Source organism: Pongo abelii, chromosome 4, assembly GCF_028885655.2.
Source record: "Pongo abelii isolate AG06213 chromosome 4, NHGRI_mPonAbe1-v2.0_pri, whole genome shotgun sequence".
Classification (NCBI taxonomy): Eukaryota; Metazoa; Chordata; class Mammalia; order Primates; family Hominidae; genus Pongo; species Pongo abelii.
In genome coordinates this window covers 11,525,477-11,548,124 of record NC_071989.2, presented here as the reverse complement: position 1 = coordinate 11,548,124, position 22,648 = coordinate 11,525,477, and the positions used below count along the sequence as shown (strand labels likewise).

The 22,648-nt window shown below is 36.9% G+C and overlaps 1 protein-coding gene across 5 annotated transcripts in view; it reads left to right on the top strand.

The window, feature by feature from the left end:
* The window catches only part of CTNND2 (catenin delta 2), a 948,913-nt gene that overhangs the window by 486,019 nt on the left and 440,246 nt on the right, over positions 1-22,648 (top strand). For all 5 annotated transcript variants that reach the window (XM_024247287.3, XM_054555411.2, XM_054555413.2 and 2 more), the window contains 2 exons: positions 13,352-13,386; positions 13,769-13,885. In XM_024247287.3, coding sequence (XP_024103055.1) covers positions 13,352-13,386; positions 13,769-13,885 — 152 coding nt within the window. The remainder of the gene's footprint in view (positions 1-13,351; positions 13,387-13,768; positions 13,886-22,648) is intronic.

The window sequence follows — 22,648 nt, the reverse complement described above, 5'->3', positions numbered from 1 at the left end:
ATGCTAGAAATAAAGTAATTTTATAATGTGTAATTTTTTTTCATGACAATAAATATGGAAGGCAACAGACATGTAGTCAATCAAGGAGACCCCTTTCCAGGCATTAGGATAGTGGGCTGGAAGCAGATTGGCACTGCAGTAGCTACCCTGCAAATCATCTACCAGGCGGCAGCCTAACTTCAGTAAATATGCTTCCAGAGAGCCAATGAAGTATATTGTGTGAGGTCTCCTGAACTCACGTAGTATGCATTAAGACTTGTACTCTGCTCCAGTATTGAAAGCCAAAATATCATTTGTAATTTTCCCTGAGAACATATGGCAATGGAAGTGAATACAGGATCCTGATGAGCAGGGAATCTTACACATAATGGATGAGTTTTCCTTCAGTAGCAGCACAGTTTCTTGTCTCTTATTGGCAATGGGCAGTATGATTGGTGTATTATGCTCCAGGAATAACTCTTTCATTCACAGGACAAAGCAGAGATGAGCCCAGGGCAGGGTCATCTGAGCTCTGGCTGAAGAATGAAGAACAAAAGGGATAATCAGAAGTCAACAATGGTTTCTTTTTTTCTCTTTTCTTCCTTTATTCCATCTTCCTTCTTTTCTTTCTTGTTACTTCACTATTCCCAATCTTTTTAAACAAAATTCTAGTTTAATTATTACATGGAAATAATTGTGTAACAAATTCCACATAAAAGAACCAGTCTGGGAAAAGAGAACACAGTGGTATAAAACCACTTTCCTCTAATTTTTTTTTTGCTTTTTTATTTTGAAATAGCTATAGATTTTTATGACATGCCAAACACACACACACACACACACACGTCTCTTCTAACTTTGCCTAGCCCCTCCAATAGTCACATCTTGCTTAAGTAGTACAATATCACAACCAGAATCAACATTGCTACAACCAACAGATTTCCCCAGTTTTATATGCACTGATGTGTGTGTGTATGTGTATGTGTGTGTGTATGCATGTTTAGTTCCATGCAGTTTTATCATGTCAGTAGCTGTATGAAACCATGCCACAATCAAGATTTAAAACTATTCCATAACTGCAAGTCTCCCCCGTGCTACCCCTTTTTAGCCACACACCCCCTTCTCCATCCCTAAGCCCTGACAGCTACTAATCTGTTTTCCAGTTCTACAATTTTGTATTTCAAGAATGTTATTCCTCTTGTTCACTCAGCACAATTCCCTTGAGAGTTGTTGCATGTTTCACATACATTTCCTTGGTATGGATGTATCAGTGTGTGTAACCTTTCAATTGTTGTAGAACATTTGTTATTTGTAGTTTTTGACAATTATGAATAGAACTCTAATGAACATTTGTGCACCCATTAAACTTTTAACGAAACTTTCAGATGGTTTCAGATGACTCAGATGGTCAAAAGGCCAGCATTGCTCTTAAGGAAGTAGAGATCTATAACACCACAAAAAATTGTTGTACATGAATATTACATGGTTTCTGCTGTATAAAGGCACTAAGATTGAAACTTATTTTTTAGAAATCTTCTGTTGATCCCCCAAAAAAGCAAAAAAAAATTTTTTTTTCTTTCCTGTGAAATCGGCAATGGTTATTCACATGTATTTTCATTACATGTCTAAGAGGTGTTAGCTTTGCTTATGTTAATAAAATCATAGCAAGTGCAGTCAAATCCAATATTCAGGGTTTGATATACCTGTAGTAGATGACATATGTAGGAAGCAAAAGCAGAGGAAAGAAAAGCTATGAGCACATCAGTGTATTTTAGAGGAACAGAGGAGTGAGTTCACACATGTATGCAACAACACACATTCACACACTCGTGCACATAATATCACACACAGGATCACAGGAAGCCAGGAAAACATAAGCTTGACCCCCTCCACTTGCTCAGAGAGGTCTCCAAAATTAAAGAGTTGCCTTAACTGAGATGATCCGACAACAGGGATAATTCTGGGAACAAAATACATTGAATGCATAAGACTGAAACTTGAAATGTCTGGGAACCTTGATATACATGCCACTTCTATCGGCAAACAAACTAGGTGCTCTTCTCCTGCAGAAATATCAGTTATGGATAATACACCTGAAAGATGTAGTGAGCTCTCTCTTCACTCTCAGAATCAGGGAATGAAGTGTTCAAGTTAATCAACATCGGACTGTGAGTTATAATGTCACCAAAACAGAAGTATCATTGTGGCATATAGAATGCTGCAGTATACACCAAGCACACAAACTACATAAACTATTCAGTTTGATGGTTTGGAAAGTACTTCAGAACACTGTATTGTAAGACCTATTGGTCAACTGGTGAACAGTACCCCTGGCCAACTGGAATTTCAACTTACTACCTTCCAATTTATGGAATGCCCACTGGCAAAGATACTATGATACATTATTTTCTAACATAGTTGGTATTTAGTTACTTTAGTGTACATTTCTCGTGTACTGTTATGAGCATTTGAAAAATAATACCTAGCCCCACGCATGAGAAGCTTCCCAGAATACTATAGAAGGAGCTACGGTGTGAGAATTTTCTAGTTTATAATACACCATTTGTTGCTGCTTCTGATATTGAATTTTATGCATAATATGTCTCTTGTAATATAAGTACAATCAACTTTGAAGCTATAAAAGAATTTGAAGAAGAAAAATATGAATGCATTTCTTTCCCACAGTGACAGCTTGGCTTGTATGTAGACAGAACATTTAGGGTGACTGAGCCTCTGGCTAATTCTTTGTGGCTGTTAGAAACTAGAGTATTTATGTTGAAGGAATTAAAACAAAACAGAGTTTATGTGAATTCTCCCTGGTTTGGCTGTAGCTGGCTGGCCTGCAGATATGACAGTGTTGTGGTGCTCTGTGATAAACAGAGGAGTCGTGTGTGTCCAGGCCATGGCGTGGGAGCTGTTACCACATTGCAATGTCAGTTGCTTGGACAATTGTCAGTCGCCAGTGCCACCAAAATTAGCTTAAGAATATGAATTTCCCCTGCCTCAAACTAAAAAGAAATTAATAGTGGCAATTTAGTTCTAATTTATTTTCTCCTGTGGTCTTGAAAATAGCAAATGGTCTTTATGGCTTTTACTATGGCAAGAATGGTGGCAGTTGCCAGGAAAGACATCCTGAGCAGCACTGATTTAAAAACTTACTGTTTTAAAGCAAATCATCTTTTTTTATAAATCACAGGCTGCTTTGTTTCTTCTCCATTTTAGTGTGGGGGAAAAAAAGATAGACAATATAAATTCTGCAGAGCCTGTAACTTATATTTTTGATAATATTTATTGTTCCCCAGGTATAGACAAGTTGAATGCCATATGGTGGGCCTATGTTCGTCTTTCAGTTCTGTGAATTAGCTGCACTCTCGCAGGCCTCTGTTCTTCTCTATGTGGTAATGATAGCTTAACTTTTGTTGGGCGGCTGGAGTGTGGGGGCAGTCCTGCATCCTATGTTCCTGGAAATGTTCTATGGATTTTTTGTATTTTATACCCTTAACTTTTGTACAATCACTATGGGAAAAATTCTAGTGATATCCCTATTTTACAAATGAGGAAACAGAGACTTAGAGAGTGTAAGGCAGAAGCACCTTGATCACATCCCCTTAGGCAGCAACCCACCCCCCCAGTTCTGTGTGTTTACCTACTTGTGCCCCTACCTGACTGCAAACTCATAGACAGCTGGCGCTGCACCTCTCTGTTATCCACAGAGCCACAGTGAGTACTCACCAAGAGTTTGTGGTGACTGTGTCACCATTTTCTCTAGGACTGGTTGTGTCTGGCTGCTTAGATGCAGACACCGCCATGCCTGGGTATTTTCTTAATGTCCACTGTTCCCATTTCCCCATATTGGCCCCATTTTGGCCCTCCCCCAGTGGACCACAGCATACTCCAAGTGATGAAATAGATTAGAGTAAGCCATAGTCAATAAGCCATATAAGCCATTTGAACAACATGATGTTACTAACAAAGCCAGTCCCCTCAAAGTGGGGTGTTTTCCTGTTTGGTGCCTCGAAGCCAATATGCAAAACCAAAAGTAAGCGTCAAGCAGAGCAAGCTGTATTCAGTGGCCATGAAATCAAGAAGTGGGTGTGTGATTGGGGTGACAGCTGGAAAGTCACAGATGTAGGGTATCTCGAATGAAGGGGTTGGGCATGAAAAGCACGGGGAAGAATATTCATGTCTTCTCTGGGAATGGGCAAGGAACTTCTCAGAACTGGAGCTACCACTTTCCTTTTGTCCTTTTATGGTTTCCTCCAGTTGTTGTCATGGTGATTGCCAACTGTCATGGTGCTAGTGGGAGCATCATTTAGCATGGAAATCAGATTATAATGAAGTTAGAGGTTCTTCAGAGGTCAGACAAGCTGCTGTATTGGTTCTCGCTAGTCTTAGCCAGTTTGGTCAGAAGGGGGAGCTTCTGACCTCAGGGATCTAGTTTCCTAAAGGTAAGCAGAGTTAAGGTGGGGTGGAAATTTACCTAGGTCACGTAGGCATGACACTGGGTTGTTATAAAAGAGGAAGCAGTTCCTTACTTCCTCAAGATATACCAGGCTTTGAGATTCTGTAGCTATCCATTGTAGCCTGTAAAAATGTTCATAATAGCCGTCAAGTTGTATTTTTGATGGCAATAGTTAAAGCAAAAAGAAGATGTATCATCTAAGAAAGAAAAACGGCATTCTAATTGCATGGCAGAGATATGAGGACATTCGTTTGGGATTATATCACAGACAAGCATGGAGACTACAGGCAGCCAACCAAAGGGAAATCAGTTCCACAAAACGTTCTGCGGAGAGTGGAGTTATTCGGCAACCCAAACCAGTGATTCTGGACATAGTGCACTAATGGAAAAGGGCAACAGCGGTCTAAAGCCGAGCTCAGTGGGGGATCACTCCTCACCATTTTTAACTAAATATGTTACATTTTCACAGTACTTGAGGCTTTCGACTAAGGGTATTTTATTTTGTAACCCATGGCTATTCTTGTGAGGGGCTGCATGCAAAACATGTACTAAAAATGTTTTGCTGTCCAAATACAAGGTCAGGTCATATGGACATCATCAATATAAAGGTCTTTGTTCCTATAGGTTAGAATCAAATGTCAGTTTTTTTGTTTTTGTTCTTGTTTTTTGACATGAAGTCTTGCACTGTCACCTGGGCTGGAGTGCAGTGGCGCCATCTCGGCTCACTGCAACCTCCACCTCCCTGGTTGAAGCAATTCTCCTGCCTCAGCCTCCCAAGTAGCTGGGATTACAGGCACCTGACACCACATCCAGCTAATTTTTTGTATTTTTAGCAGAGATGGGGTTTCACTGTGTTGGCCAGGCTGATCTCAAACTCCTGATCTTGTGATCGCCTGTCTTGGCCTCTCAAAGTGCTGGGATTACAGGCGTGAGCCACCACGCCCGGCCAAAGGTCAGTTTTGAAGCAATTTATTTCCCAGTAGTTTCTCTGGCTTATGTTTTAGGTACATTGCTTAACTCAAAAGCAGACTAACAAAAAAACTCATAGTTCTGTACCTTTATTTCATTTCAAAAGATATTGTGAGCAATAATACACCACATGATACAATGTGGAGATTGATGCTTTGAGCATCAAAAAATTGAAAAAGACAATAAGAGTATATTTGAGCAGGTTCGTAACATGGAATATCTCTAGTAATGGTTTGCTTTGTCTCTTTTCCTGGCATTAAGAAAAATGCTTTGAACTTTCATATATATATTTTTATTAGAAATGGCCTGCAGATAGTTACTCAGGCTATGATATTGGAATGATGAGGTGGAAATCACTTCTCGAGGAACTCAAAGGTTATCTTTGGGTTTACACCAGTGTGCTTCCTATTTCATGCCCTGTGAACTTGAAAGTTATTGGTTGCTTACTTGAAATGTTCAAACTAAATCAAACTTGCAACATTGTAAAAATGACACTGTCAATTGTCTCACATATGAAATGGAAAAAGAAGTTAATATATCTCTAAACAGTTGTTGCCACTATTATTCGTAATTATATATTTCAGAATTGTTTGACATCATTTGAGTTTAAACTGGGAGTGAGTCTAACAATGCTAAGAATATTATAAAGGCTGCAATCACAAAGGTTTATCTAAACATTTAACTAAGCATATTTCTAAGTGTAGGAATCATGGGGAATTTTTTCTCTTCCAAGTATCAAAGATATTTTTAAAATAATGTTAACATTTTGTCATAATAACTTCAGGTCATTTTGTCATTTTTCATAAATAAAACATTGGAATAAAAGAGGGAGGGAAGTTATCCTTCCTTAGAATCATTTTCTTCACCCTCCTGACCCCCTGTAGAGCCACCACTACCATCTTGAATTTGATACCTTTTCAGTTCATATGTTTTTATTCTCTCTATATATATATAGATAGATAGATAGATAGATAGATATCTATATATAGATATCTATATATAGAGAGATGCATGTATATGTATTAATGTGTATATTTATAAACAATATTGTTTATTCAGTGTTTCTAAAATTCACATAATTGGCATCCTGCAATACATATCTTATTGACATCTTCCATTTTTTTCTCTGTATTTTGTTTTTAAGAACTACATATGTATCTGGCTAATGTAGTTTACCTGCCAAATAGTATTTATTCCATAAGTGTTCATATGAGGGGATTTCAAAAAGTTTATGGAGAAATGGAATTAAAAGATAAAAGTAAAGAATAAACTCTATTTCTCCCAATATCCAAGTAGTAACCAGGCGCGACCCTGCCCCCTACAAATTGATGTGGATGGTCTGCCACTGCAGGCTTCATCTTCGTCATCATCTTGTCCCTTCTTAAAACAAGTTATCCATTTGTAACATGCTGATTTCTCTGGTGGCTTTATTCCCATAAACTTTTTGTAAGGCATCAATGATTTTGCCATTCTTCCAACCAAGCTTCCTGTAAATTTGATATTTATTCTTGCTTCAATTTTAGCAGAATTCATATTGCTCTAACAAGAGCTCTTTTCTTTCTTTTCTTTTTTTTTTTTTTTTTTTTTTTTTGAGACGGAGTTTCACTCTTGTTGCCCAGGCTGGAGTGCAATGGCCTGATCTTGGCTCACTGCAATCTCTGCCTCCTAAGTTGAAGCGATTCTCCTGCCTCAGCCTCCCAAGTAGCTGGGATTATAGGCATGCGCCACCACGCCCAGCTACTTTTGTATTTTTAGTAGAGACAGGGTTTCTCCATGATGGTAAGGCTGGCCTCGAACTCCCAACCTCAGGTGATCCACCCACCTCAGCCTCCCAAAGTGCTGGGATTATAGGAGTGAGCCACCATGCCCGGCCCAAAAGAGCTCTTTTCAAACTGATGTCTTACCCTCGTTAGTGCGTCAAACTAGATCATGTTCAGACATGTTATAACAAGTTAATATCAGCTTATTTGGGTGCAACAAATATTTGAAATCCACAAATAAATTTTTCATAATACGCATTTCCATAAACTTTTTGAAGACCCCTCATATATGATATGTAATCATATTATTATATTTGTTTATTTTTCTATTGCTGGAACACATAGGCTGTTTCCATTGTCTTGCTATTACAACAATGTAGGCATGAACAATCTTGTACAAGTCTCCTGGACAAAGATGCAAATGTTTTCCTGGAGTCTCTACATAGAAGCAAAATTCCTGGGTGATTAGGTATTATATGTACAAAATTACCAGGTACTATCCCACAAGTCACCTGTGTGTTTCACTAATTTACTTTCCCACCTACAGTGTATGAGAATTACTTCCCCATTTCTTCCCCCACACTTAATATTGTCAGACTTTCAAATTTTTGGACAGTTTGTGGTGTATGAGGAGGTATCTTGTGTTTAATTTTTATTCCTCAAATACTTTTAATGTGTTCAGTGGCCATACTTTTTTTTTGTTCTTTTGCTATGCACCAGCTATACATGTCTGATGAGCTCTCTTCTGTTTGATTTTAAATCTCTATCTTATTAATTTGTTGGAGTTCATTGTATATTCTGGAAAGTAAGCCTTTGCACGTTATATGCCTTGCAAATATTTTCTCCCAGGATGTGGCTTGTTTTACAACTTGGTTCCTGGTAGGAGTTTTTTAGTCACATAAGGTTTTACTTTTGATGTAGCCAAATGTATGACCGGAATAGTGGTTCACACATTTCTGTAGACTCTGGAACCAGAAAACCAAGGTCATAACCCTGGCTTCTCTACTAACTGGCTGAGGGACCTCCAGCAACTTCCCTGGCATCTTTTTACCTTGGTTTTATTACCTCTAAAATGGGAAAATATTACCTCTCTCAAAAGTTTTAATATGAAGATTAACTATAAATCAGTTAGACTATTGTCTGCTACCAAATGAGACCTATATAAATATTAGCTATTAGGATTTTTGCTTTCAATATATTGTTTCAAAATTTCTTTCCTAGCATCACTGATGTCTTTATGTATTTAAAGGCTAAGTGTTATTTATGGTTGTCTTTGTCTTAAATACATGTTTTTCTCACAGTCACTAGGTTCTGGATCTTATATTTAGGTATATTCAAACACATATGGACTGATCAAAATTATGTCTATAGTTTTTTTACATTTATTTCTTTAGAGGTGATTTCTATTTCATAAACTAGCATTTCAGCAGTAAAAGCACACTTTATTTCCTGAAGTTGAACATGCATTTAAGTTATAACACCTTCAAAAATGGCGTTTCTATTATATTAAATTGAATTATATAATTGAGAGAAAATTTACTACAGGTAATTCCTAGACACCTGATATGAGAGTGTCTGAGACCCAGGCATAATCCATCTTTATTGAATAAATAGATAGTTTGTTTGTTTTTTAAAAAGCATCTACCTTAGAGCAATTTTTAAAACAAGGAATCAAATACATAAAATAGGCAATTGCATAAAATCTCCTAGCTAAGAGATTAAAGTGTGCACTTAAAGGAAATAAAATCCAAACCAGCTTTCTCTTGGGACTTCCGTTCTCTGTGATCAGTCATACTTTTAATGCATTTTAACTGTGCCAAAGAAATCAGGGAAACCATTGAAGTGATTAATGCTTTGTGTCTGCCCAAAAGGAAGTTGCCTGTGCTTTGGAAAGAGTTTTATATTCACTTCCAATTATATTTTTTAAATTATAATAAAAAGAATTTCTTCTTTTTTCTGTTGCGTCATAAAATTGAAACACATTTGAAAGAGATGAACAGAAAAATAAATATCTAATAGCATGATGTGTAGTCCTAAACATAAAATCAACACCTGCACATAAAATCGGCACCACCTTATTTGTACTAGGGTTACCCCGGACATTTTCTTCCGACTCTGTACTGCAGAAATTGAAGATCAAGGGCAAGAAATGCCTTAGGAATTCACCTTTTTGTATCGGTCAGTATGACATTTATTCTTTGGGATCAAACAGCCCTCTAATTACAGAGTTTTAACACAACAATGGTTTGTTTCTCACTGGTGCTCTGTGTTCTCTGTGGGTTGGCAGAAGTCTCCATTCCACATAGTTACTCAGGCATGCATCTCAACACGGGGCTTAAGAGAGAGAGAAAGCATAAAGACCTCATGCTTATTCGTCTGTACTTGGGCATAAAGTGGCACTTGTCACTTCCTCTCATAGGCTTTTGTGACCCCATCTATGTACAAGGGAGCTAAGCAGAGTGTGTTCCTCAAAGTGCCTGCAAGGAGAGGAGTGCTGGACTTTACTGGGCACTGGGAATGACTTCCATTGACACCCTCACTCATATCACTTAAAATGGGTGGTAACCTAAGCATGTTTCCTTGCACGAATTTTTAAAAATTATTTTTTAATTTTTTAGAGGCAGGGGTCTTACTCTGTTGCCTAGGCTGGGGTGCATGAGGGACAGTGGCGCAATCTCAGCTCACTGCAGCCTCAAACTCCTGGACTCAAAGAATCTTCCCACGTTGACCTCCCAATGAGCTAGAAATAGAGGCATGCACCAACAAACCTTGCTAATTTTTAAAAAGATTTTGTAGAGATGAGGTCTTGCTATGTTGCCCAAGCTAGTCTGGAACTCCTGGACTCAAACCATCCCCCTGCTTCAGCCTCCCAAATCACTGGGATTATAAGCATGAGCCAGGGTTAGAGGCATGAGTCACCATGCCTAGCCCCTCCATGACTTTTGATTTTGAAAGAATGGCTGTTATTAAAAAGTCAAAAAATAATAGATGCTGGAGAGGTTGAGGAGAAAAGTGAACACTTACACACTGTTGGTGGGAATATAAATTTGTGCAACCATTGTAGAAAGCAGTATGATGATTCCTCAAAGACCTAAAAGCAGAACTACCATTCAACCCAACAATCCCATTACAGAGGAATATGAATTATTTTACCATAAAGACACATGCACACAAATGTTCATTGCAGCACTATTTACAATAGCAAAGACATGGAATCAACCTAAATGCCCATCAATGATAGGTTGATTAAAGAAGATGTGGTACAGATACACCGTAGAATACTATGCAGCCATGAAAAAGAATGAGATCATGTCCTTTGCAGGAACATGATAGAGCTGGAGGCCATTATCCTTAGCAAACTAATGCAGAGACAGAAAACCAAAGACTGCATGTTCTCACTTACAAGTGGGAGCTAAATGATGAGAACTTATGAACACAGAGAAGGAAACAACAGACAATGGGGTCTATTTGAGAGTGGAGGGTGGGAGGAGGTGGAGAAGCAGAAAAGATAACTATTGGGTTCTGGGCTTAATTCCTGGGTGATGAAATAATCTGTACAACAAATCCCCATGACATGAGTTTACCTGTGTAACAAACCTTCGTATGGATCCCGGAAATAAAGGTTTGAAAAAAAGAATTTGAGTTTAGGAGTTCACACATCAGTTTAAATCCCTGCTGGGATCCTTAGGAGCTGTTTGGCCAAGTTTTTCAACATTACTAAATCTGTTATTCCCCATCTATAAAGAAGAGATTTGTGATGGTTGTGAATTAACTGGGCCTTGGTATACAGGAAGCACTTAGTAAATAGCTGTACTGGTGAACGAATGTAGTAGTATAGTGATAGCAAATCCTGGAGGACATAACATGAGAACTTTTTCATTGTATCTGTTTCCTGGCGCTGTCATAACAAATTACCACAACCGGGTGACTTAAAACAATAGAAATTTATTCTCTCATGGTTTTGGAGACCAAAAGTTCAAAATCAAGGTGTCAGCAGGGCTGTGTTCTCTACAAAGACTCCAGGGTGGAGTTTCCTTCCCTCCCTCTTTCAGGTTCTGATGACTTCAGGCATTCCTTGACTTGTGCCTGCATCACTCCAGTCTCTGCCCCCATTTTCACATGGTCTGCCCTTCTCCATTTTTGTCTCTCTTCTATCTCTTATAAGCACATGTGTCATTGGATTTAGGGCCCACCTAGATGATCCAGGATGACCTTATCTGAAGATTATTAACTTAATTACACCTGCAAAAACACTTTTCCCAAGTATGTTACCATTCACATGTCTTAGGGTTTTGATGAGGACATATCTTTTGAGAGAGGGGGGCCCTCTGTTCAACCCACTATCAATATGGAAGTATTTTTATCTGTGTATAAATCCATGGCATGTAAACACTTAAAATATTATACCACCTTGAGAATTTGTCCAGCCTTAAAATATAGAAGATTGAAGTTGTGGGGAGCCCTAAATTAATAATGGATGATTAATGAAAATAGTATCTAGTGTTTTTCAAAGTTAGAAGCACTCAGGGATCATCATGGAAGCTTGTTATGCCATGCAGGCTCCCAGCCTAATCCGTAGACTTTTTCATCTTGTAGGTTTCTAGTAGGGCCCCAAAATACATATACTTAAGAAGTGCTACAGGTGATTCTGACACAAGTAAGCATTTGGAGTTACTCAGAACCCATATGCCTGAGTTCTAGTCTAGCTTCTGCAAATAACCAATGGGATTGATCTTTAAACACTAGTAGTTTGATATTCACATTCTGGAAAAGTAACGATCCATAGACTTCTTAGAGGATTAAAATAGCCAGGACAACTATGGTTCAGATTTTTGAATTGGTGATTCTTGAATGATAAGATGGGGCTACTTTATATTAAATTCCACTTACTAAGTAAACCTGTCCCATAATTTTTAAAAGGTTTTTATAATTTTTAAAATCATTTTTAAAATGATTTCAGGATTACATTTCTATTTTAAGGGCTAAACTTTGTAGTTAGATGTTACTGTTATATAATGTCATCTTTTTGTGCAAGAAAGAGTTGCATTGGACTGAATTTGAAATATTATCGTTTCGTATATCAATATTGTCTACAGCTCTCATCATTGTAAAACCATTGTCCAGTTTCCTAATATGGATTGACTCAGGGGCAAGATACCCTGCAACAGTCACATGTCTCTTAATGGACTACTCTTGTTTTCCTTTACGCCAGTCATGGCCTTTCTGAACATTGATTTATACCCAGAATTCCCTTTTTCTCCGTAAATGTGTTCAGAACCCACCTCTAAGGTACAGACTAAAGGTCTACAATCCACGTGCTGTTGTGAAACTAATGAACTATTCATAGAAGCTGCTTGAACAGAGTAAAATATCACGAAATAAGTGTACAAAAATCATTCTTAAAATGATGTCTTTCAGGAATTAGCATGTAGATTTCTCACCAATTATTTACATATAAAAAAGGGGCATGTAGGAAGTGTTTGCCTACACAATGGAAGAATTGCTCATATTTAGAAACTATATATTTTGTATTTAATAAATCATTCAAAATAAATCTGTTACCTATACAGAGCCACTCTATACAGTATCTTTGGCATATGTATATGGACAACCCTTTCTGTCTGGGTCATTTTATAAGATGTATTATTGAGACTTTTGGAAATGCATATTTACTTGGTGGTAAAGTGTTATAATTTTTAAATTACTTAAACTCTTAATAATCAACTAAAGGGAAATTTTAATGTGATATGGCTAAAGGGAGGCAAAGATTTATTTCACCTCTCTAATAAAAAAAGGGATAGTTATTTCCTTATTAGACTACCTTACAAAGTCTACATGATCCTATTCTAAATTAACTATAATTGAGTAAAACTGCATGTATATAGAAGCTATTATAAAGAATGAGTCTAACAGATTGGGCTTTGTAGAAAATGAGCTCTTCTGAAAATTACTGAACAATGTCCATTTAAAACATGCTAATACTCATGAATCAAAAGGGATATACAGCAAATGGATTAAAATTAAAATTGTATCGAAGTGGAATCCCTTTTCACAGTAAGAAATGAAAGGAAATGCCACGGAGCCACTGTTACTACCCTAATGTGCCTTGTGTCTTAGATTTTAGGGTTTTATTTTTCTTTTCTAATCAATGCATTATATCTCTGTATTCTCTTTTTTACAGTTCAGCAGAAGAGCAGTTTCAGTGGCAGTCACAAGGTAATGTCTATCTTATTGATGAACACTTACACTTCTACACATATCTCTACTGATGACTTTTCTTATGAACTTTAGAATGAGACTTAGAAAAGTAATAGGAAGACATCCTGATAGTAAAATTAGATGAAGTTGTTATGATAGCTCACAATTTATTGAGAGTTAAATCTTTCAATTCTGTAGTAACTATGCTCTTCAAGGGTACATGAAATTGCTGACCTTGGCTTTAATGTTGGTTGACCAAAAATTAAAATGGAATAGCTAATGAAAACTTCATAGAGGTAATATATTTGACTAGGATATTTTCCATGATTAAATGATAACCTAAATCTTTAAGAATAATATACCATGTGTTTGTTCATCACTTTAAAATATTTTATTTCAGATGGTCAAAAAGATATTGAAGATGAGCTTACAACAGGTCTCGAGCTGGTGGACTCCTGTATTAGGTCACTACAGGAATCAGGAATACTTGACCCACAGGATTATTCTACAGGTGAAAGTAAGTCACGTGGCAGTTATACTTGAAGATAGTTGAAATATAGGAGTATTACATCATTATTTCTAATATCATTACTGTTATGAGCCATATCAAATGAGAATTTTAGGATATTTTTATACTTGTTTTATCCACTTCACTCCATCCCGTCTATTCCCTTCCCACATTATCCCACCTCAATTCACATTAGAGTATAAACTCTTTTAAGTCAGTAGTTGGCATCTAGTTTTTGCACTAATTACTGACATACTGGTGATTCTCACTGTTCTCTGGTATCCTTTTCAATATCTAGACTACTGCATTTTATGAACTAATCATATATTTTATAGTCAACACAATGTCTGCCTTAAAATTAACTATCAATGTTGGCCAGGCACAGTGGTTTACTCCTGTAATCCCAGCACTTTGGGAGACCGAGGTGGGCAGATCACGAGGTCAAGAGTTTGAGACCAGCCTGGCCAATATGGTGACACCCCATCTAAACTAAAACTACAAAATACTAGCCAGGCATGGTGGCGTGTGCCTATAGTCCCAGCTATTCGAGAGGCTGAGACAGGAGAATCACTTGAATCCGGGAGGCAGAGGTTGCAGTGAGCCGAGATTGCGCCACTGCACTCCATCCTGGGCAACAGAAGGAGACTCCATCTTAAAAAAAAAAAAAAAAATTACCTATCAATGCTTTACTCATACAGATCACTGTTGGCAGAAATCATAAAAAGCAGCAATTATATGACAAAATAGGAAAAAAATTGGTGTACTCTTAGTATTATCTATTTAGTACTATGCTAAGGTACTATGCAATAAATTCTTACATTTCTGTATTTAACCATCTTGCATTGCTGTATTAATTCCATAGAACATTTAAAGATCACTTTCTCTCCACTTAATGACATATTTTCCAACCAGAATGGTTGTGGCTTAGGAGTTGAAATGAACCTCCTTTAAATAAATCATAAAATTCTTTTTACTTATTTTAATAAAATTCCACAAAAGACTAAAAATTTCATCATTAAAATAGGTATTATCCTGGTAATACATCAAAAACCAGTGAAGCATTTTATTCCTTAATTTAAAAAACAAAATTTCCTCCAATACCCACTAAGCTTTGTCATGCAAAAGGAAGACATAAGGATAAGATAAGATAGCAAACTGATCTTGAAAACCATTTATTTTACAGATTAGCTCATTTTTTCTATAATCTTTGTACTACCATTACTCTTAGGATAACATTGTTGTGTATACACAGATTTACTTATACCCATATGCACCCTCTCAATACAATTCGTGAAGAAAGATTGGTTGGTATTATCCTTGTTCTCTGTATTTTATATTGAAAAATGTATAATTGTTACCTCTTTTACTCATAGTCATTAAATATATTTCTCTTGTAGGGACAGCTCTAGTTAGAACACATTTAATTAATATTTGAAACACATGCACTCATCTTATTAGTGAGTAAGAAAAGCAGCAACAGAATAGTTTGCCTTGTTGGGAAACAGGGAGATGATAGTGGAAATCTCATTTTTTATATAATAATATATTTGATTATGAGTTTAGGAGAAGGAGTAACATTTAATAAATGGAAAGTACAGAAAATGAGTTAAAAAGTAAACAAATTAAAATAGAAGGGATAATATAGGTATATCAATCTAATGCTGCATGTAAGCATTCTAAATTGTCCTCTGAAAAGAATAAAAGTTCAAATTTGCAGTAAAGATAAAGTAGTTATGAGTTATTCATATCATTTAATGAAATAAGTGTTGAAATTAAAGGAATAATCAAAGTAGTGCCTGCAAATATAATCAACGCAAAGAGTGGGATTGGAAGAATAACGTGAGATAAATTGGAATTTAATACAGAATCACTTAACAGGGCCAAAGATGGGAGTTATGTAGTGAGCTGTCTTAACTTATAAAGCTGTGTTAAGCTCGTACTCAAATCTAATGAACATGTGTGCACCAAACAGCATAGCATGTGAATATTAAAACAAATGTTACTAAAAATAAAAGAAATTAATGAAAAATATTATTGTGAACATTTGAATGCACGTCTCATGAATCAGACAGAATGCTAGAAGGGAAAGCCACAAAATGTTGAAATAACAAATTAAGATAACCATGTATTAAATAACTTTTAAAGGGTTTATTTATTGCACGATAGTATATGTTTGTTACATATGTCCAAGGAAAATTTATAAAAATTGACCAGCTACTAGAAGATAAAGGCAATTATAAAAGTTAAGAAGTATGGAGGGCCATATTCTTGGACAAAAATCTACCAACACTAAAAGTAAATAATAAAATTGTAAGCAAAATGTAATAATATTAAAACTAAGAAACATACCTCGGGATATTTACTGAATCAAATGGAAATAATAAAGGAAATTGCATAGTATTTACCAAGCAAATAAAACAGGAACATGTTTTAGTAAAAACAGAAGTATGGGGGAAAAGAACACATTCAGAGGATATCTTAACTTCATTATTAAAAATAGAAAACAAAATAAAGAATGTTGTACTTATTTGGGGAAAATCTTAAAAGAGCTAAATAAATAGCAAGAAACTAGTAAGATGGACATGATAAAAGTAATGCAGAGATAAAGTGATATAAAGTAAAATAGTCAAAGATAAATAAATGCTAGAAGAGATAAATAGAGGGGATAAATAGATGATTTTTTTTTCTGTAAGTCAAATAATAGTACTGAGCTTTCTTAGTTGAGAAATTCTGTTACATACAAGGAAAATAGAAAGAAAATTTTTTAGCTTTCACTTTAGTTTGCCTGCAAAATATATTCAAAAATTACCTAGAAATGGTTTATAATAGGGAAGTTAAAGGCTCCAGTATGGTCTCTCCAAATATATTTGGTAACCACCAAATATTTATTGTTCAGAAAGATTAGTCACTTTATACTGTCACGTACTGAATTATCTTATTGAAGACTTGTAGGATTTTAGTTGATAATTTCTTTTGAAAGCTCCTTCATCCTGCTTTGAAGAAAGGAAAAGAAACAAAACAGAAAAGAAACAGGTGGTAAAAGTACCATTCGAAAGTTTTATGCGGAAGGATTCTGACCCACAGTCACATAAAGAATATTATTATTCTTAAGAACCATTTGCCCTTAACATCTTCAGAGTCACCTTGAAACTGAACTAACTGAGTAAAAATTAGGAAAATAATTTTAACATATTGGGTAGATAACTATCATTTAGGGGATCAAAATATTGCAAATTTTAAGTGTTCAGAGGATCATAAAATAAAAATCTAAATTGCTCTGTGTATATATATTAGTTAGGTTCCAGATGAGATATAGATTTCTATTCAAAAGAGTTTAACTGAACAGAATTCAATTAAGGGACTATTTATGAAGAGGTGGGCAAGATTAAGGGAACAAACAGTGCATGTTGTAGTATTCAGGCAGTGGAAGACAGACGCTCTTACCACCCTTAGACCCTAAGGGAAATTGAGGAACTAGCCCCAACAGAATCTGGCAGCAAGGGGGGAATCAATGTCATAATCTCTTTTTCCTCCTGCCCCCGATCTCCTTCTCCTGCCTCCCATTGGCCAAACCCAACCAGAAGCCAAACTGCAAGACATCCTTGTCTGTGTGGAGGACTAGCAGAGAATGAGTGTACAGCACTATCGGCACAGCATCCTCCTCGATAGTGGAACAACCGTACACCATAATTACCTCTCACGTGTAGAAACATAGCAAATAGATATGCGGTGGCACATTGACAGATTTCATCTAATTAGGAAAAGCCCATCAGATTCTGCCAGTCAGTGATTATTCAATCAATGAATTCATTAGCTATGAACCAGCTAATGCTAAATTGGACCTGGCACTCTGCCCTTGAGAACCAGTCTCTTAATCCTCACTCAAAAGGGACTAAAACAAGGCTAAATACTGTCTAAACTCAGTCTGGAAAAGTTCTAAAATGGAAAGCAGTCTCGCTCCATGAGCGCATAGTTCTTAATTTGTTTTATTTAAAGCTTTTTGCTATTTGTCTTTCAAAGGTCTGATTAAAATAAAATTTGAGTCACCGTATGCATCTTCTCGACCTCAAGACAAGCAGTAACTGCTCTGCTATGCCGGTTTTATTGGGTCATACAGTTACCAGTGTTTTCCAACACTTTGTGTATTTCTAACATTGCTATCTGAAACACTTGGTAAACCATGTGCACAACCTTTGCCACCCTGCCTCTTTTTTGTGACTACTGGCTGTGTAATTTCAATTTTAACAAATATGTGTCACTGAGTCACTAGGAGAATTGCTTCAGAGACTGCTATCGCTTGAGTGGAACAAAACAAAACAACAAAAAATAATTTACCAACAGAAGCTTGGGGCCATTAGCTTTCTACATAATGAATAATGTGACTTGAACTGCCTAGGACCAAGTACTTTCTTTAATCTATGCATGCTTTTAGATACAAACTCAGAAATAAAGGTGATTATATCTTAGCCAGTAATTCACAAAAATATTGTCAGTCAAAATAAGAAATAGAAAGGATAACCTGGAAAAAAATAACTCATATGTTTAACCACAGATTATTAATTTGTTTAAATATTGTATTTTGCAATAGTAATTATTTTTTCTGTAGCATATTAATGAATTGAAATTCTGTCATATTTTAGAAAATTCCATTATTCAATAGGAAGAAAATCTTCAGAGCTAATATATTCTGAGTGTTATGGTAAAAAAGTACATATTATTATAAGTTTTCAAATCCGAATATATTTTTAAGACTCAGGAATCAATCATATATGTTACCATTCTAAGCAGGTGAAATTAAAATAGAATAATCATATATAGTTTAACAGAGGCAAATATATTATTCACTGTTGACTTACAGTCTTATTTTATTTTGATTACTGTGAATATACTTAATTTACAAGAGATGTTTGAGAGATCAGGTTATTTAAAAGCTATAAAACCTAATTCCATATGTTCTCATGCAATAATAATAATAAAGGTGGGAGGCATCCTTGTGAAGTGAATGTTTTCATAATTCCTGGTAAGCATGACACCAAAAGATGCAGAAGAGGTCTTAGGAGAGTAAATTTTTCATGAAAATCATTGTAATCAAAATGATAAATCCATTAATCAAATTGGCTCAAAAAATAAAAGTCATGGTCAGGGAAAAAGGGCTGTTTTCTTTGTTTTGCTTTCTATCATAGTGGAAACCAGGTCCTCCGATAGACCCAACAGGATAGAAAACCTTCCTTATCCCAGATGTGCCCAAGAACTGTCACCTGGCCTTAGAGACCCCACATCCTGAAAGCATGTCTGAGTCAGTTGAGCTATCCTAATTGTTCATTCCCTGTGAAATCAATTTATCATATGCTCTTTGGTCCAGTTTTGTTTATTTATTTATTTATGAGATGGAATTTTGCTTTTGTTGCCCAGGCTGGAGTGCAGTGGTGCAATCTCGGCTCACTGTAACCTCCGCCTCCTAGGTTCAAGCGATTCTCCTGCCTCAGCCTCCCAAGTAGCTGGGATTACAGGCGAGCCCCACTACGCCTGGCTAATTTTTGTATTTTTAGTAGAGACGGGGTTTCACCATGTTGGTCAGGCTGGTGTTGAACTCCTGACCTCCAGTGATCCGCCCGCCCATCTCCCAAAGTGCTGGGAGGTCCAAGTTTTTAAAATACAAACAAGACTGTTCTTTCCAGCGGTTTGTCATGGTGTCCAGGTCTAAAGTTGGCTGATGCTACCATTCCTTTTGAAATTCACTTACACTCACTTTCCCCCCCTACCTTGGGTGTATGAAATTAATGGGAGGTTAGCAGTAGCAAAAATGGAAGGTGAGGGCAAAAGCTGAGGGAAAACACATAGGTGGCCCACAGGAAATAATAAAATCCTTCAGGAGGCTGTAATTATCCTCCCTTCCAGAAAGTATTTCTACCCGTTTCTCAGCTGGTGTTTAATTCTTTTTTTTTTTTTTTTTTTTAATGGGGTCCTGCTCTGTCGCCAGGCTGGAGTGCAATGGTGCAATCTCATCTCACTGCAACCTCTATCTCCTGGATTCAAGTGATTCTCCTGCCTCAGCCTCCTGAGTAGCTGGAATTACAAGCATGAGCCACTGCTTCCGGCCTAATTTCTTTTTCTTAGATTTCACTTAGATTTCCTTATACCATGTAGATGTTTCAGAAGCATGTTATACCTTCTCTAACAAGGTTGCCAGCTCAGAGGCAAACCTAAGAATTTAAGGAATAGGCAAAGACATCAAGTAAGAAGAGCTCTTTAACCACACACTTAATATGAGAAAACAATGCAAATTTCTCATTAAAGACATCATTCCCACTTGAGTTAAAAGGATCTTCTGGGATCAAGCACCATGTATGTAGAACCTGGTGGGAATTTCCTGGTCTTGAAATTGTCAAGGCATTGTAGATTCCCAGAACACAAATATGAAGATTAGATGAAAGCTGCTGAAAGTGAGGACAGTTTCAGAGCCGCCATAGGTATGAGAAAAAGCAAAGAGGTTGCCAGCCCCAGTGAGAAAGCCTTAGAATAAGCAGACTTTTCCCCGGGAGGCAGAGGAAGGAGAGGACTCTCCTGGTAACATATTATGAAGATGAATTGAGGGATTCCCCCAAAAGTTAAAACATACAAATACTGGCCAGGCACAGTGGCTCATGCCTGCAATCCCAGCACTTTGGGAGGCCAAGGCAGGTAGATTACTTGAGGTCAGTAGTTTGAGACCAGCCTGACCAACATGGTGAAACCCCATCTCTACAAAAACTAGCCGGGCATGGTGGAGCACCCCTGTAATCCCAGCTACTTGGGAGGCTGAGGCAGGAGAATCGCTTGAACCTGGGAAGCCGAGGTTGCAGTGAGCCAAGATTGCCTCACTGTACTCCAGCTCCAGCAATAGAGCCAGACTCTATCTAAAAAAAAAAAAAAAAAAAAAAAAAAAAAAAGAATACTGATACTGATCAAAGAATAAGGCACTTGAACAGTAACTGATGTAACCAACTCTAAATGTACTGGTTTTTATTATATCACTGTAGGCACAGGTGGATGTTCCAGTCATTTATTTTGTTAAATGTATGTATTAACCACTTATTAATGGCGGGAACGAAGGGTCTCTGTCCTTGTGGCATTTACATTCTAGTCAGAAAAGGCCAAAATCAACCTTTTCAATACTGGAGGGCCAGATCGATAATGGCTTTGCAGAAGGACAAAGCCAGGTCAACAGTAGAGTAGAGCACCTTTTCTCAAAATATACTTGGGAATTCCGGGGTCTTCGGGGCCCCTGATGGGGACTTTCAAAGTCAAAATGTTTTCATAATAATACTAAGAGATACTTGCTTTCCCATTCTTTTTCTCATACGAATGTTGTTGAAGATTTCCAGAGACTATGTGGCATGTAACAACGCCATGTCCCTGACAGCTCTGGGAACCTGTGCTGCGTATTCTTCTGTTGGAAACATTTTGAGTGATTAGCATCCTATATACCCAGATAAAATAAAGCTCTTTGGAGTCCTCTATAATTTTGAGGGTTAAGAGACCAAGAGTTTTGAGAACCACTAGAATAAAGAATGATCGAGGGCCAGGAAATCCTCTATTGTGAGAAGACATTGAATCAGAGACCTGAAAGAAATGCACCAGCAAGCCATGCAGATCATGGGGGGCGGGTGGGGGGGAATATGTGATGTGTGGCAAATCAAAGACTGGTTCTTTAAACCCCTGTGTTCCCATTCACAAATTGTAGTGTTTTCTGAGTTTCACTTTTAAATTTTATTTTTTTCGAAACCGATTTGTGTTAATGTTTTATTTATTTTTGCAAGTACTGATAGTGAGAAATACGAATATATCAGATCCTCTTTAGACTATGAAGAAATATATAATGTTTTTCTTTTCCTTGTGCTACATTAATTTTTAATGGCAAATAATCTAAAGACAAAACTTTGTAAGGTGTAGTTGGGAACTGGAGTGAGCGAGGAAAAGTACAGTTCTATGATTACAGTATCATGTGCAATCTCACTCATGATAAAATTCTTTGGGTACACATTCCAAACTAAAGTTATACATTTGAGAGTTATTTTTATGATAAATGTCAGTTTGCTCATGTCTTCCATTTTACACCGTTGTAAAGAAATTGAGTGACCTTGCAGCCATACAAAAGGATGAGTTCGTGTCCTTTGCAGGGACATGGATGAAGCTGGAAACCATCATTCTCAGCAAACTAACACAGGAACAGAAAACCAAACACCGCATGTGCCCACTCGTAAGTGAGAGTTGAACAAAGAGAACACATGGACACAGGGAGAGGAACATCACACAGTGGGGCCCGTTGGAGGATGGGAAGGAAGGGGAGGGAGAACATCAGGACAAATACCTAATGCATGCAGGGCTTAAAACCTAGATGATGGGTTGATGGGTGCAGAAAGCACCACGGCACATGTATACCTATGTAACAAACCTGCACATTCTGCACATGTATCCCAGAACTTAAAGTAAAATAAAATTTAAAAAAAAAGAAAAGAAGTTGAGTGACTTACTGTGTAGTGCAAACACTTGACCAATCCGATATATATCTATCCACAGTAGTCAAACTTGGAAAAGCATACTAATTAAGCCAAGAATATTGGTTAAGTCTAAATCAGTTTAAAAACTAAATAGGTACTTCTATATTCCTGGGACCATTAACATTTTAATTTCCACATAAAGCATTACACATTGAAAGCAACTGACCAGAAGAAATAGATATTCTGGAGACAGAGGCTTAGAAATGAAATTTAAAAACACACCTGCCCATAG